At 41.4% G+C, this 17,467-nt stretch overlaps 1 protein-coding gene across 3 annotated transcripts in view; it reads left to right on the top strand.

The window, feature by feature from the left end:
• dock8 (dedicator of cytokinesis 8) overlaps positions 1–17,467 on the top strand; it is a 57,858-nt gene that overhangs the window by 27,464 nt on the left and 12,927 nt on the right. For 2 of the 3 annotated variants that reach the window (XM_030059399.1, XM_030059401.1), the window contains 20 exons: positions 139–234; positions 482–716; positions 1,430–1,594; positions 2,709–2,887; positions 3,589–3,684; positions 4,124–4,219; positions 4,940–5,089; positions 5,520–5,633; positions 6,385–6,540; positions 6,930–7,069; positions 7,480–7,643; positions 7,941–8,092; positions 10,145–10,327; positions 11,208–11,334; positions 11,793–11,880; positions 12,106–12,202; positions 13,232–13,366; positions 13,617–13,769; positions 16,855–17,013; positions 17,138–17,238. In XM_030059399.1, coding sequence (XP_029915259.1) covers positions 139–234; positions 482–716; positions 1,430–1,594; positions 2,709–2,887; positions 3,589–3,684; positions 4,124–4,219; positions 4,940–5,089; positions 5,520–5,633; positions 6,385–6,540; positions 6,930–7,069; positions 7,480–7,643; positions 7,941–8,092; positions 10,145–10,327; positions 11,208–11,334; positions 11,793–11,880; positions 12,106–12,202; positions 13,232–13,366; positions 13,617–13,769; positions 16,855–17,013; positions 17,138–17,238 — 2,786 coding nt within the window. The remainder of the gene's footprint in view (positions 1–138; positions 235–481; positions 717–1,429; positions 1,595–2,708; positions 2,888–3,588; positions 3,685–4,123; positions 4,220–4,939; positions 5,090–5,519; positions 5,634–6,384; positions 6,541–6,929; positions 7,070–7,479; positions 7,644–7,940; positions 8,093–10,144; positions 10,328–11,207; positions 11,335–11,792; positions 11,881–12,105; positions 12,203–13,231; positions 13,367–13,616; positions 13,770–16,854; positions 17,014–17,137; positions 17,239–17,467) is intronic. The other variant, XM_030059400.1, reaches the window with a different exon arrangement.

A 17,467-nucleotide genomic window follows, 5' to 3' on the forward strand; every position in this document is an offset into this window, starting at 1 on the left:
AAACAATTGGTTTGGTCCTTGGTTTTATAATTTGCTTTGGTTTTATGATGTCCTTGCAGTGTTGTAGACATAGCGTTGTAAAGACACAGACTTATGAGAACACACATTAATATTTTCTCTGTCTCCATGTTGGTATAGAAAATGCCTCCCCAGGTCCCTCCAGTCAAGTGGATGGAGAGTCATAAGGGACTTTTTAACCTGGAGATCCAGGCTGTGTCTTCTGTACACACACAGGTGACTAATGGTTACATGCACAAGCACATACACTTCTGTCTTTCTTTCTTCCTCATTTTTTTTTCTCTTCCTGTCAGTCTCATGCATGTACAAACCCACACACACAACAATTAAATGAGTAATCTCCAGGAAACCCACCCTGGAGCGTTTCACCCAGTGTTTGTCTTTTTGCCTTTGTCTTTGTTTCTCTCCTTGCCTTTCCTGTCCACAACCCACTGTAACAAAAACATTCTCTGTTCTGCACCAGGACAACCACTTGGAGCGTTTCTTTACCCTGTGCCACGCCCTGGAGGGTGGAGCAACGTTCCCACTTCGGGTCAGGGAGGAGAAGATTCCAGAGAACAAGCTGGAGCATGAACTGAAGCTCAGCATCATCTCCCTGTCCTCATCCAGGCTGGAGCCTCTGGTCCTTTACCTCCACCTAGTGCTGGATAAACTCTTCACCCTCATCATGCAGCCCATGCTCATTGCTGGCCAGACTGGTGAGGAGTTGACTCGACTCGCTTAACTCTGTAAAGACCGTGGTTATTGTTGCAGCGATGCATCACCCTGCATTTTAGAGAATTAATAGTTATTACACACCACTATGACTTCATAACTGACTGTGGTTCAAACTCTTGCAATCACTGCATTAAAAATGTCCAGACAGTCAAACACCATGCTGACTAATTTTATTTTATTGTTGTTTTTTTTACACAATAAAACATGCTTTATTTTAAAAGGGTATTACATTATGACTGCCTGTCTATGGACAAATTAAGACAAAGAGGTTGATGGTCACCAGGTTTTTCATGTTCTTAAGTCCCGAGTTAACTCTTATTGAGCCTACTAGGCTGAGGACCCCCACTTGAAATGATTTTGTCCCAGGGACACTAAAATGAGTCGATATTTTAGATTGTGTTAAGTATTAAATTGTTTAGATGTCAGACTTGAACTCTGACAATTAGATTAAAAGTGGGACAGTTGAAACATAATGTTAAAATAATCACTGATATGTTTTTTTTTCATAGTGTAACTGTTTTTAGTCAGTCAAATTATTGTAAAATTATGTTTCCTTATTTTGCTGAAGGAGTCTGTCAGCGTCCCCCTCTCTATGTCTCATGTCTCATGTCTTTTTGTCTTTTTGTCACATGTCATGGAAATATTTCTTTCTAACATTCTTTGGTTGTTATGTGTTCCTGTTTGTGTCCCACAGCCAATCTGGCCCAGATTGCCTTTGAGTCAGTGGTGTCCATTGTCAACAGTCTCCATAACAGCCAGGAGCTGGCCCGGGACCAGCAGGGCAGGAATGGCCTCTTGGCAACCTACCTCTACTGGGTGTTTCGCCTGCCTGACCCGCCTCGAGAGATACAGAGTGCAGGTACTGATCCTAAGGATTTATCGGTATCTTGTGTTAGCGTCAACAAAATGTCATCAGCTTCAGATCTCAGCTCAGTGATTTCCATCGATATGAATAAAAATTTGACACTTGTTGAGCAATCATTGGCCCTCTACACTGTGAAAGATATAGTTTGAAAAAAAAAGGATAGAATATAGGATAGGGCAACCTCAACATTTTTAATTAATATCCACTAGTGATCACTTATAGCAGAGGCTTCCAAAGGGCCAAAAATGGAAATCAAAAATGATAGATGCAAAACCACTTGAATGCAAAAGTATGTTATTTTATTTGCTCAAATAGAGCATACAATAGGCACATATGGATGTGGGAAACATGAAAACGCAGCCTCAGGAAGAGCTTTAGCTTGAACTGTATCATTTACTGAATGTAAACTTTTTCATCTATTTGTCTATTCTATGTGCTGTTTGTGCAAATTAAATATAGGCAAGCCAAGGCAAGTTTATTTTGTACAGAACATTTCAACAACAAGGCAATTAAGTGTGCTTTACATAAAAGACATCCAGACAAAATGTAAAAGGAACACAAGGCAATAAAAAGGCATTTAAATAAAATTAAAAAGATTTAAATAGAAAGCAATAAGCTCAAATTGGACAGCAGTTAAATGTAAATAAAAGTCATTAAAAAAGTTAAAAAAAAAAAAAAAAGTTATAGGTACAGTGCATAATTTGATAAAAGGCAGAGGCAAACAGTAAAGTTTTGAGCTTGGATTTATAAGAGCTGAGAGTTGGAGCAGACCTCAGATCAGCTGGAAGCTTGTTACGTGTTGGATAGGAACTAAAAGCTGCTTCACCGTGTTTTTGTGACCCTCGGCACAGTGAGCAAACCTGTTCCTCTTCAAGTTGACTTCCATCTCACACTTTTGATTTTCATTTTTGATTGACTGAGTTGTTCGTTATCAATGTTGGAAACGATAATCTATGATTATCAAGTTAGGTTTACTTTTTCTTAACTCTTTACTGTTTTTCATAGTGAAGTTTGCAGTGGTAATTTTTAGATTCGATGACCGTTTTGATAATTAAGTCAAAATGAGCAGTTAATTGAGATTTTTGTTTGCTCCTGCACCTATGTCCAGGTGCAGGCAGTGCTTTGCCTTCTGCAGAGAGCCGCTACAGCACCATGGGTCGGGCCACGGCAAGCTCTGTTGGCAATATGCTTCTCCAGTCAAGGGTCCGCAGCAGCAGCAACCCAGACATCCCCGGTCCACACAGCTCTGCTGAAGACGCTGAGGTCAAAAACATCCTCGCTGCTAAGGTACCAAACTGCCGAGTTGGCCTGGTGCATCACCTTGCTTGCAGGAGCTGTCATTTCACCTGAAAGAATTTAGTTTATAACTTTAGAGTTGTGCCAGCGCAGAAAAACAGGCTCTTGTCAAAAGTAATCAAATGTCAAAAATAATCAAATCATGAATCCCATGAATGGACTGCAACCACAATCTTCCTTTTCAGTACAAAATGCTCACTTTATTGTTTAAAATTGACATATTCAAGGATTGTATTATTGTCAAAGCTCTGACAGGACTTAATTTGTTGTAGAAAGAGGGAATAATTCACCATCACATAGGTTAAATGCTGTCCTAAAAGCTTGTCTCCCTGCCAGAGCGTTCTGTATCTGGGTGAAACACTGACGCAGAGTCACGATTGTACTCACAGTGGACAACTAGTGCACATTTAAAATGTTGTATGAGCATGTTAATATATTGTTTCTGCACACATTCACCCTGACACTCCATGCTGTGCCAGGGGAATGCACGGCTAATAATTTGACACACATACACACACACTCTAGAGTACATAAACAACTCAGTGTGCACGCTCATACACACCAAACAGCCACTTGATATTCATCTCCACAGTACATTAGGTATTGTAATAGGCCACTACACACTGACTCTAATGGATGCATCCATCACGCTCTTTGTGATGAAAGCTGTGTGTTTCTGTTTCCGTCTACAGGTTCATAACAACCCCGGCAGCCGCATGTCCACCTATGTGGATGTAAACAACCATCCTCAGAACACCACAGGAGGCACCAGGCCTTCCAACAGAAAGGTGCAAAGCCCAGCCTTGCTTTTCTTTTTCAAGTCGACCATGCAGTCTGCTCATTGCTCATGAGTGGCTGTTTTTCATTTAATTAAATCTAAAAATGGTATTCAGCAGTTTTAATAACTTTTTTTTTAGTTCTTACGTTTTGGATTGCGTACATCCTCAACATGATTCAGACTTCTGATTGGGTACAGCATGGCACCAGTTCCCGCTGGTGGCCACAGGGGGGGAGTGTGACATTGAACACACCATCTGTGGCTGTTTGTGTTTCAGCAAAAGTTTCCTTCATCCTCTTCCCTTTGTTCAAAGCTCAGCCTAAATTTACCAATCAATTCATCGTGATATCCAGTACAATAATTGGATTTTTAATTAAATAATCTTTATTTTATCAACTGCCAGAGGGAGGCGGTGTCCTAAAATAGTCTGTGTGTTTTCTCTCTTGCAGCAGTTTCATGAAGAGCTGGCCCTACAGATGGTCGTCAGCACTGGAGTCTGCAGGGAGAACGCATACAAATATGCTTGGTTCTTCTTTGAGCTGCTGGTGAGTGTGGTTTTGTAACTTAAAGTATGGCAACTTATGGCAACCTATCAGAGAACAAATAAAAACTGTTTCTCATGTTAATCTATAAACAGATGAATGCAACAGAAAAAAACACCCACATCAGATGATAAATGACATTGTAGCCTTGCACCTTAAATGATAAATGATAATTTTGTTGTGAGAGTGATGAATAAAAGGATGCTTTGAAATCACCAGTTCAAATCAAATTGTCACTGAATTTAGCAACTACTCTGGCAGTTTATCACTCTCTTTTGCTATTCAGATAAATCATGACAAGGTTTTAAAAATGCATTAATTTTCATTACCTTGAATTCTTTAAGTTGTTTTTCTTTTCTCCCTTTAAGGCTGGAGGATGCTCACCTTACATAATAAAGAGGAGCACTGTAGTTTGTTACAGGAGGAATTATAGAAAGTGATGATAAATAATGAAGTGTGGCTGTGTTTTTATCAGGGAACCGGTTTAATCAGATCATCTCTGGATCTGTCATATAGCTTGGCTGGGTATCAGTTCCCATGCATATTCATCACCCTTGTTTTCAAACAAGCATTTTCCTTATTTATTATTTAATTTGTGAATTGGTGGTACTTCCACCCCTTGTAATAGGATGTTTATAAATTAATATGCTGTGTGTGTGTGTGTGTGTGTGTGTGTGTGTGTGTGTGTGTGTGCGTATGTGTGCGCGTGTGTGTAATCTCCAGGTGAAGAGCATGGCTCAACATGTCTCTCAGCTGGAGAAGAACAATGTCCCTCGACGAAGCCGCTTCTCTGACCGGTTTAAAGATGACATCACCACCATTGTCTCCGTGGTTACCGCTGAGATTGGGACCATCCTCGTCAAGCAACAAAAAGTAAATATGATGAGGATCTTGACAATGCATTTTGATCTATTCACGCAATATGTCAGTGACCCTCTGTAGCCTAATAACCTTTACTTAATTGGGCACAATTTCTTAACCTCAGCTAAAGGAAAAATCCACCGCAAAACTATTACATAACATTGTATTTCTGTGCATGTGAGGGTGCATTTTATTTACTTTGTCACATGGATTTAAGATGGCAGCATTAATTCAGTGCAACTTTTCAACTTCTTTTCAGCTGGTTTGGGTGGATGCAGTTGCTCCATGTAGATGTTGTTATTCCCTCCAAACAGCACGGAGTCAGTAGTGCTGCTTATATTTGCATCTGCTCATAAGGTCATCTGGAACAGCTGGATGCTTGGTAAGATCCCTCACATCTTACAGCTTAATGATTGCTGCTTGTTTATTTTTGCTGTTTTAGGAGCTAGAGCAAGCAGAGAAGGTCAACATAAGCCTGGCCTTCTTCCTCTATGACCTGCTGTCTCTCATGGACCGAGGCTTTGTCTTCCAGCTCGTCAAAAACTACTGCAACCAGGTAGACTCATGAAGACGTGTTCCTTTTTGGGAATTATTCTGTTCGGCATTAAGAATACACTCTTTCTTGCAAGCCTTTCTTGTGAAATTTTTGGCAAAGCATTTGATTTAACTGCTGTATCGGTTATGATTAAATGTCATCAGGGTTCTTATGGTCATGAAAAACCTGGCCCAAGTCAGAAAATTTGAAAATACAATTTCCAGACCCTGGAAAAGTAATGGGAAATTATAATTTTATAAAAGGTTTGGCAAAGTCATGGAAATCTGACTAAAGCAGCACCAACTCTGTTAAAGATTGATGGGGGCAATTATAAGTAAAATAGCTGGTTGGAACTATTGTGGTGGCGCTTTAGGATTTCTATTTTGTGTGTTCATGCGTCACTTTGTCTCAGTTTGGTGAAGAAAGCTAAAAATAGCTTGCATTACCCCTGCAAGTAAATGCTATCCACATTTTTGGTCACACCAATTTCAGATTGTGTTGTTTGAACTTGAACTGTGGCTAACAATGAATAACTTATCTAGGAGCATTTGAAATACAGACAGACTCATAATCCATTAAGTGTTAAAACTTTTTTCTTTTAATTAGCAACTGTAAGAAATTGCAAGAGATTCCTTTTGGTGATGGAAATGAAGCTAAAATATATGGAGTGCCATTGAAAAGTAGTTGAGAATCATCAGTAAAAAAAAAAAAAAACTTTCTCAGCACTGTATTAGGCATCAAATGAGTACACTGAGTTTCATTTCTTTCATAGATGTCAGCTAAGAGCGTTTCAATGCCGACGCTGATCACCATGCGTCTGGAATTCCTGCGTATCCTGTGCAGCCACGAACACTACCTCAACCTCAGCCTGTTCTTCAGCAGCCCCGCATCTGCTCCCGCCTCCCCTTGCCCATCCATCTCCTCACAGGTCAGCCCACTTGTCAGTCAAAATTGACCGCGGTAGAATAAGCAAACATTCCTAGAGCAACAAGATTGCAAAATATCAGTAGTCAAGTAATGGATATTTTTAAGCCTTAGTGTCATGAAAGTATCGCCATGATAGACTGATTTTGTAAGAGAGAAATGTGAGGAAAAGAAAGAAAATAGCTGAAAACGACAGAACAGGATATTTTTCAGTGAAAATAGTAGTAGAGAGTAGAGTGGATATGATTGAGTGGGAGTAGGGTTAGCAATTTGTATCAAGCAAAAAGCTTTTACGGAAATCGCAATTTAGTTTTGGTTTTGCCCTTCTCTTTCTCTCTGTCTCCACACCTCTTGCTTCCCTCCTTCCCTCCCTCCTATCTTCTGTCCATTCAGAACTCCAGTTCGTGCAGTTTCCAGGAGCAGCAGAGGATCTTGGGTCTGTTCGAGCTGTCCCAAGAGTTCAAGCAGCAGCACTACCTCACCGGTTTGCTGCTGACAGAGCTCAGTGCCGCGCTGGACATGGAGTCAGAGGGGTATGGAGACACACACACACGCGCACACACACATACAAACACAAACTTTTCTTTTAGGTTCCTTTATAGTTGAGAAGGATTTCCCTCCAGACATTATTAGTCTGGATTAGAGAGTGCAAGTGCACAGAGGCCGATCCATGACCTGCAGTTATTTCTGCCGTGCAGACAAGTGTTTTAGGATTTGTATTCACAGATTAAGAAAACAGAAGAGTCGCACTCATCTGCATGCATGCTCATGTGCAGACATTTGCTGTACTCTCACATTCTGAATTACAATAAAACGGTAAATATTTTAGTTTAGTTTTAGTGGTTTTGCCTTATGAAATAAGTTTAAAAAGAGCGACTTCACTGTATGTGTGTGTGTGTGTGTGTGTGTGTGTGTGTGTGTGTGTGTTTGTGTGATAACACAGGGGGAAGGTCCAGAGGAAGGCCATCAATGCCACTTGCAGCCTGCTGTGTGCCCATGACTTAGACCATCGCTGTATCAAACCTGAGGTCAGAGCCAAGGTTGCTGCTCTCTACCTCCCCCTGGTGGGCATCATCATCGACTCTACCAACTACCTGGATTTCACTGGTACAGACACACATACACACACACCCACAAATGATCCTTGGGGATCAGTAAACCCCATCTCATCATCACACAAGCATACATACACATACTTGCAAACTCCCAAGTTGTACACGCTGAATTTGCACAGAAAGTTGCACTTTCTGACTTTGTTAGAGATGGTAAAAAGTGCAGTAAATTGCAGTCTGCATGTTACTGACTGCCTGGAGCACCAAAAAGAGCAACATCAATAATAAGAACAACCCGTAAGGTGGTTGATTTACCCTGATTAACATATTTGACCCTTGTTTGTCTCCGTAGTCTCTGACGCGCGCAGCGGGAAAAACAAGACAGGTGGACCTGAGGACGACCTTGAAAATGTCCCTCCCATCAATCAGTCTGTTGCCATGGCGATTGCCGGGAACCCCTTCAACACCCTGGGGAGGAGTGCTCTCGTTTCCATGGCATCCATGGTGAGACTCTCCAATGATCTCATGGTTATGACGATTATAGCACCCTACGCCATCAACACTGTGCCTTTGATTGCTCTTGAAAACTCAAGTGTGTGTGTGTTTGTGTGTGTACGTCCATGTTTCTATCTGTGGGTTTTCTGCCTCCTAACAGGTGAGCTGCTATGAGGTAGATTGATTAGCTGTCAGAGCCACACACACACTTCATCCATCCTGAAGAATCATACACACACATACACATACACACACACCCACACGCACACCTCCAGGAGATGGTTTATGGGCAGGCATTGGCATCCTAAGTGAACAGGGCCGTCTTGTCTGACAAACACATCCATCAAATGTAGCTACAGCAACAACATGGGCACTAAAACTGAACACTGCCATTCTCTTCATACTTCTTATTTTCTCCAGTAGATGAATGTTTTCCCTGTATGTTGGTACCTGAAATACTGTTGTGGAAAAACTGAGTTAACACACAACGAAGCCACTGGCCTGGTTTCCAGCGCAGATCCAAACACGGCTGCCTTATTCTTTTGTCCCTTATTACTCAGTTTTGCTCCAGGCAAACTTTCTGACTCTTACCAGCAGAGATGACTTGTTACACAATCTACAGCATCAAATAAACAAATGCTGTTTTTGATTGCGTGTTACTCATGTCTTGAGTTGGTTCTGGCAAGCTTCACCCGCTCCTGATGTGGAGTGAAAAAGAAGGCCTGAAAACCTGGTTCTAGGTGGGACACCTAGAGCGCCAGGAGGTTAATGGCTACATTTATCAAAGCTGCCACCCAGTGCAGCAGCAGTAGCCCTCCACAGTAGCGATCCATCATCAGACAAATGAAGGTAAATTAATCAGATTCCACATCTACAGTAGATTTAACCCCTATTAAGATGGGAAAGAGTGCCATGCTTCTCTGAGGTCGAAGTGAAATGGATGGGCCGGCCATATTTCCTTGTGGGTCAGTGAAGCTTGAGAATGATGCAGTGGTTTGAAAGGTTGGCTACGCACAAGTTTTGTATGGCTCAATGGATAAAGCATGACACTAACACTGGCAGGGTTATGGGTTCATTTCCAAGCGGGAGCAGCCATGATAAAAATATACACATTCAGGCTGCAGTAAGGTGCTTCGGATGAAAGCATCTACCGCACTGTATGCAGTATGTCAAGTTATATCTTGAAGAGAAAGAAAGGAGGTGAAGTATACATATGCGGACTCCCTTGTATGTGTCTGTCCCAGGATGTTTGAATTTTTTTGACATGTATATACATTGGAAAACCATTCTATATGTGTCACCTGGAGTTCTTTTATCCTTTAATCTGGTAGATCAGTGGCCACCCTGGCTGTGCATACCAGCACATACATGTTGGTATGTCAGTCTGTGTGTGCATGCATGTGCGTTTATGTGTGTGTGTGAGAAGAGATAGTGTCTCTATGCATTAGGTTTGGGGGGAGTGACTGTCTTTCATGTACTGTATCATTCGGTGTAGGGCTAAGTCTTATACTGATGTTATAACTATATTTTGATATGAGACTAAATATCATCTGGGGTTTTAGATAACCTAATATTGTGATATTATAGAATTGTTGTCTTTTCCTGGTTTTGTAAAAGATGCATTACAGTAAAGGGGTGCAATTTTATAAACTTACTAGGCTGCTCTAAGTTTTTCTAGCATTTTCCTCTACCTGCTTGGTCATCATCCACATCCACATTACTAATGACTGTTTATCAGAAATCTCTTCTTTGTTAATATCGCCTGAAAGCACTAATATTAATCACAATAATTTCATCACAATATCAATATATCGATATCAGGTCAAAAATGTTGCAATATATATATATATATTTTCCCATTTTTCCAAGCCCTTACTCTATGTTGTATTTCTCTCTTAACTTAATACAGCCAGTCTGGTAAACCAATTATCATCCAGGCAGCAGAGAACAGTGGATTGGGCATGTGTGTGTGTGTGTGTGTGTATGCGTGTGTGTGTGTTTAGTTGCTCTTGCTCAGCAGTAGCCACATTATACCCTATGTTTCTCATCTGCTTTTCCCAGCAAGGTAAAACAGGAGTCACCCTTGCAGCAGACACCAGTCGCCAACTGTTGGTGTGTTTCCTGTGGGTGATGAAGAACGCTGACAGGAGTCTGATTCAGCGCTGGACCGTAGATATGCCCCCCTCTCAGCTCAACAAGCTGCTGGAGCTCCTTACCATCTGTGTGTCTTGCTTTGAGTACAGGGTCAGTTTGCTTATTTATCATCTTGTTTGGCTCAGTGTAATTTACACCACAAAGTATTTTTGTATTTCCCTGCATCACGTCTCACTCAGACTTGTTAAGCACAATGGATCCCTTTCTAATACCTTCTGCTGGATACTGATTTATGCACCACTGTGCGTAAATCGTTTTTTCTGTGCAGTTCTTTGGCTGCAGCTGTATGTTTTAAGAGTTTTGGTCTCGAGGATGGCTGTGTGTTTGTATGTGCTGTGTGCGTATATGCTAGAGATATGATGGTACCTTATTCACGGTTTGGTTTATACCTTGGTTTTTAGGCCATAGTTTAGTTTGGTTTGTGAAGAAAATAGGCGGCACACTAAAGTTTGGCTCCTGTAGCTTTTTACTGTTGGTGGCAACAGTGAAAATCTATGGGAGCCAAATTCTAGTATGCAGACCTTTTTTTTCTCACATTTCAAGGGCTATTATCAGTCTAGCACCTGGATTTAAGTTATTGGGATGTGCAAGCTTTGTTTTTGTTGTATTGTAAAACTGAACTAAGTCATAATTCAAGTTCTTTTCTTTTCATTTGAATATATACCAAGAATTCATCATGCACAGGTTTTGCAACTTAACAACAGAAAGTGTTTTTAGTTATTTAGTTATTTTTTCAGTTATTAGGCCTAATGTTATCATTAGTCAAAAGCATTGTTGAATGTTTCAGTTGTGGAAAAAAAAAGTGGTGGAAGAAAAATCATAGTTCATCACACATGTATAGTTTAGTGAAATGAGGACTTCAGAATCACATTTTAGCCTTTGGTGTGAAATTTCTCCTTAGTAAAAACTAAGAAAAAAAATTGCAGCTGACTTTGTGTGTGTGTGTGTGTGTGTGTGCGTGTGCGCGCAGGGTAAGCAGAGCAGTGACAAGGTGAGCACTCAGGCCTTACAGAAGTCTCAACAGGCCAAGCTGCAGCTGGAGGAAGCCCTGCTGAGGGGGATGGGAGCCCGTGGGGAAATGATGAAACGGGTCGGAGGTAGAGTATGTCCTGGCCCTCTGCAGAGTACTTGAGGGGTAGTATTTTGAATTTTAAATGTGAGAATTGCATTCTTTTGTTGTTATTGAATTTAGACCCACATTATGCATGCAGTTTTTCCGAGTTTTAAACATGAAGTACTTCGAAACCTAGTGTGCACTTATTATTCCAAAGCAGTGCAACAACAGTTAGGTTACGGCACTAAACCACTCTATTCCTGCTAACAGCTTTCAACGTGGTGTGGTGGTAGAGTCATTTTCTACAAATCATGAATAAATAAAATACACCAAACATTATATTATTGTGAAAATACAGATTTTGCTGACTTGAATGACGAATGAATTTGCCTGATGTCACATTAATTGGAGAATGCAGTGCTGTTTCCTTCAGGAATTTGCATGGACAGTAGTACAGAATCTGTAGTTCACTTAAGTTGCTTGACCTTTGACCCCTGGCAGGAATGGATAGAGCTGTGGGTCAGAAAGAGATTCTGCGCTGGAGGAAAGACCTCACCCAGTGGAGACAGACCAACGACAGGCAGGACAAGTATGTACTAACCTGTGCAACTTTTTCTTTCTTGCTTTTTTACCTCCTTTATTTGTTTTTTCTTGCATTGTTCATTTTCTTTGCATTTTCTTCTTTGCTTTTTGCTTCTGTTAAGGCTCCTGAATCATTCTGCCACTCTTTCCCTTTCACTCTATCTGTCTTTTTATTTCTCTCTTGCTGACTGCCCTTTATATGTAACATATTTCTCTCACCATCTCCCACCAGAACTAAGGCAGAGTTGGACCAGGAGGCTCTGATCAGTGGGAATCTAGCTACAGAGTCGAACCTCATAGTGCTGGACCTGCTGGAGACGATTGTGCAGGTCAGGACACCCTAAACTGTCAAGACAGCCTGCACCCATGCAGATTCTTTCTTTTTTCTGGTAGCGTTTTATACGTCACCATGTCTTTAACCACCCTATCTGAAGGTAAAGTGCCTCTTCCTGAGCTACTGTCAACGAACTACCTGTCTTGGATCTGTCAAGTATATTAACTAAATAATGAATATAATAATAATACTGATGATAACTTTATTTATCAAGCAACTTTAACAGAGTTTACTACATGCTTTGACAGATGCAGCAAAAGCAGGATACTCAGAAAGCAATATAACAATAGAAAGCAAGACAAGATTATGGTAAAGTTGAGATAAAGCTGAAACAAGAAGAGGAAAGATGCAGAAGACAAAACAGAAGAGGAAAAAATGACAGTAAAAAAAATAATACAAAATGTAAATTATAGCCTATTTTGTGGCATAAGAGATATGTTCACTTGCATTCCTCATGAATGCTACAGCAAAATGCAGCTAGTAATTTGTGTTGCAGAGGGATCAGAGATCTATCAAGAGATTATTTTCCATCAGTAAGACATGCTATCCTTAAAATAAGTGTATTTAAAAATAAATGTAATTACATTCTTACAAAATTCATGATTTGGCTGTTTAATTTTGTAGCCTCGCTCAGCTTTTTTCTGAATGGCTCACAAATACTAAGCTTCCACAGGCTTTGTGTCAGGCCATGTCCACACTAACCCAGTAAATATAAAAGCATTTTGGTGTTCCAGCCACACGACACCACACTAACCTTTTAGTCTGTTTTCCAAAAGCGCGGTTTCTGCACTGAAATGCCCCTAAATCAAAAAAAGTCCAATCGAGCATGGCCTGCGCCTGCTTAATATTAGATTATAGCCTCGATCACATGACAGTCCTATGTCAGCATTTTCAAAAACCTCAGTCAACTCAAGCCATCGCAGGTCTGCATTTTCAAAATTTCAATACTTTGACGGGGGTTTCAAAAATGTTCTGATTCAAACAAATTCTGATTTGTTGATTGCGCTGTCTGTTTCCTGCCCAGGCGGTGCCATTGGCTGAATGTAAGGACAGCGTGGTGGGCGGGGTGTTGAAGGTGCTGCTCCACTGCCTCACCTGCAACCAGAGTACCACTTTCCTGTCCCACACCTTCAGCACACTCCGAGCGCTTGTTGTCAAGGTACTCGTTTGTGTGTGTGTGTGTGTGTGTGTGTGTGTGTGTGTGTGTGTGTGTGTGTGTGTGTGTGTGTTTGCCTTCAAATCGTGAGGAGCGGGGAAAGGGTACGTGGGATGGAGTGCTTGCATGAGGACCATGTGTGCCCAAATTAAATGTACTTGTTTGTTTATGGGGGTGGCACATTGCTGATACAAGCCAGTATTATTTATATTCATGTGAGTGGGTGTGTGTGTGTGTGTGTGTGTGTGTGTAGTTTGGGGACCTGTTGTTTGAAGAGGAGGCAGAGCAGTGTGCGGACCTGTGCCAGAAAGTTCTTCAGTACTGCAGCAGCCCTGTTGACGAGAACAGGAGCCAGGCCTGCGCCACCCTCTACCTCATCATGAGATACAGCTACAGCAATGCCAGTGTAAGGACACACACTCAAACACACACACACACACACACAAACACAAATGTAAGCACATCCACTACAGCATTCACACACAGATGCTCAGATACACATAAATAATGCTGGCTTATATTGGTGATGTGCCAGTTTAGGTAAGCACATACACACAGACACACACACACACACACACACACACACACACACGCACGCATATGTAGACATGTTCTTTTTTTGTTAGATCAAACAGCGTCATTTATCATCTAAACATGCACAAGAACACACACAGCCACATTCTCTATAAATAACAACAGAGGACCGGCATATGCCACCACTCTTTTTCTGATAAAATTTTATCTAACTTCTAACCATGTGTATGACTCTAGGATCACACACACACACATACACTCACACTCACACACACATATGCACAGCAGATGTCAGACATTTGCTACCTTTTCTGTCAGATGCAACTTTATCTAATATCTGAGCCTGCAGAAGAAATAAAAAGGCAAGCATATTGCCATATTTATGTCAGATAAAATTTCATGTTGGTGCTCACGGGGTCGCTTGTGGTGCATGCACACACACATACACACACACACACACACACACACACACACACACAAGGAGAGAGAGTTGTGCACATCCTCTTATTCCATCGTCTCCACTCTTTCTCTCCTGCCCGGCTATAATGTCTTTTTCATGTCTATTTTGAGCGCGCTGGAGAAAGTTTCTGCTGAAGGATGTGTCTCCGAGTAGCAAGCAGAGAGATATGTCACTGTCTGCCGCCCCGTGTTCCTACCCCCCTTTAACTAATGACAGCCAGGCCTCAGTGAGTGTGTGTGTGTGTGTGTGTGTGTGTGTGTGTGTGTGTGCATCTGTTTAAGTATATGTACTGTACCTCAAGGGGAGAGGGAGAAAGAAAGGGCGGAAAAGGAAGAAATCATGACAGAGAAAGAAGTGTTTTTGCCAGAGGAAAAGTGGAGACAGAGAAGTAAAAAAAAAAAAAAAAAAAAAAAAAAAAAGGACAAAGTGGACGAGAGAGTGAGATCTGAAGGAAGGGAGGCCGAGGCAGGGCATTTTCCTTCAGTCTCCCCGGTAGTTTGGTGACTGCCGATGCTGTCGATATTTCCTGTGTTTACAGTGTGTTCACTTTAATGAAAGTCAGATACGAGCCCATGAAACACACACACACTCATACCTCTAATTTAAAGTGAGTGGGTATTTCCCCTCTGCGTGTCTTTGTGTGTGTTTGTTTATATGGTGTACACAGAGGGAGCTGTGATCTGAATTAGCGTAGCAGCCATATGACTCATGCATACAGGACTCTACTTCTTCCTCTGTTTATGTTTTCATCTGTCCATCCGCCCTCATATTGCGCGCACACACTCTTTCGCTCTCTCCCTTGCTTTCATATTAGATTGTGGTCGTAAAAAAAAAGAGAAATAATGGAGCAGGATTTTTCCAGAAATGGAACAAATCGATAAAAACATCTTTCTGTGGTTAAAGCCGGTCTAATTATGGATAGGTTGGAAAGAGAGGTGGGGTGAAGGGAACTGGACAGATGAGCAAGAAAAGGACAGAGAAAGACAGAGAGGGTTATGTGTTGACTTAAGCCATCATTTAGGCTGCTTGTGAGCGCAGACACACACACACACACACATACACACACACATGCACATACACACCGAGTTAGGGGGCAGTGATGGGTGGTTAGGCTCTGGCTCCATGCTCAGTTGAACAGAATGGGGCCGTAGAGATGATCCATGGGTGATTATGTCTCCGCTAATGGGAGATCATTTCCCGCTTAGCTGGTCATGCTGGAGATAGATGGGTCTACACACACACACACACACACACACACACACACACATACACACGCACATGCACAGAAGCCTAGCTGCAGTGGATGGAGAAGATGTTTGTAAGGCCTCTTCTCTTGGAGGGTATTGTGAAGACTGGAGAAACACAGAGAAGCAGCGGGCGGACAGATGACAAACAAAGTAAAGAGGGAGAGTGAAAACTAGGGAAAAAAACTCGCTTTTACAGGGAGAATTTCTTGCAACGAGCAATTTATCACCATCAATTTTTCTTATAACTCTATAAAGGTTCTCCGTGCCAAATTTATGATTATAATGTAAAAAAATAAATTTGTTTTGTATAGAAAGGTCTGCCTCAGCCATATGCTGCAATACACTTAAGATCAAATAATCCCCCTAATGGAGTCTCCACATCTTTGCAATACAGCAAATTTCTATCAATCTGTCATCAGCTGTAGGCCTCTCTCCCCCTCTCTCTCTCTCTCTCTCTCTCTCTCTCTCTCTCTCTCTCTCTTTCTGTGCTGTTGGTCGGCTTCAGTACATTAAACAAGCATGACGCAAACAGCATCATTTCAAGTCCACAGCCCTGCATGATTTGCAGCAGATGCTTGTAATTGTATGTATTAGAGAATCCTCGGGACACCCAGCAGCTTGGTTCAGTGATAACATTTCTAATAAAGGCCAGCTCTCCAGTAGAGGCTCTAACAACAGGCACATCATGTTGTGTAGCTGTGTAAAACAAAGACCAGCCCCAAATAAGCAAGCTTGAAGCAACCTGTGGTCACATACTATAGTTATTAAAGAGGTAATGCCTGCACTCTTAAGTTTCACTTATCTATTTTATGTAAATGTGCAGAGCTGCCTTCTACTCATTGAATATGTAAAAAAATGTACTTTAAGTTTGCAAGGAAGATATCAATAGGGAGCTAGCAAGGACCGTGCATACAGGAAAAAAAATCTTCACATGTTGAAATTCAGCGTTACACTGCAGTTTGATTCTGAAAATGTGGCAACAGATATAATAAATAATAATAATAATAATAATAATAATAAACTTTATATAGCACGTTTCATACAGGGGGTGTAGCTCAAAGTGCTTTACAGTAAGCCTATGCATTGTTTATGTAATTGTATCATTTTTTAAATTGATCTTACCTGGAAAATAATGTGGTTTATAGAAATGAATACAGTTTTTGCAGATAAACTCTTCATATTATTATTTGATGAATGATTCAAATTTTGAGGCTCTGTAATTCACCGTCTGCTGTCTCTGTCCTGGTCAGAACTTCTCGAGGGTGAAGATGCAGGTAACAATGTCTCTGGCCTCTCTGGTGGGCAAATCCTCCGACTTTGAGGAGGAAAACCTGCGGCGCTCGCTCCGCACCATCTTGGCCTACGCAGAGGAGGACGCAGAGATGCAGAACACTCAGCTGCCCTTGCAGGTAACTGAAAACACACACAAATGCACACACTCGCGCAAAGACTCTGCAGGCAATGCCACAAAGAGAGTGATATCACCAATAATGTAGCTACATGCTGTGCTTTTGTGTGTGTTTGTGTTTTCAGGTAGATGAACTTCTCAGGAACCTTAACAGTATTTTGTCAGACACAGTGAAGATGAGAGAGTTCCAGGAAGACCCTGAGATGCTCATGGACCTCATGTACAGGTGAGAAACAAGAAGCATCTTCCCTAAAAAAAAAAAAAAAGTCGTCTTCTTTTCTGTCTTCAGTATCTGTTTCTGTGTGTGTTTGCTTGTGTGTGTGCATGCGCGTGTGTGTGTGTCTCGCTCTCTCTCTCTCTTTGTGGCTTGTCTCTGAGTTGCACTGCTGGTTCCTATTTCTCTGTGGTCTGGGTTGTTTTGCTTCTATTTGCTGCCCTCACTATGGTAACCATGT

The sequence above is a fragment of the Myripristis murdjan genome, chromosome 9 (assembly GCF_902150065.1).
Source record: "Myripristis murdjan chromosome 9, fMyrMur1.1, whole genome shotgun sequence".
Lineage (NCBI taxonomy): Eukaryota > Metazoa > Chordata > Actinopteri > Holocentriformes > Holocentridae > Myripristis > Myripristis murdjan.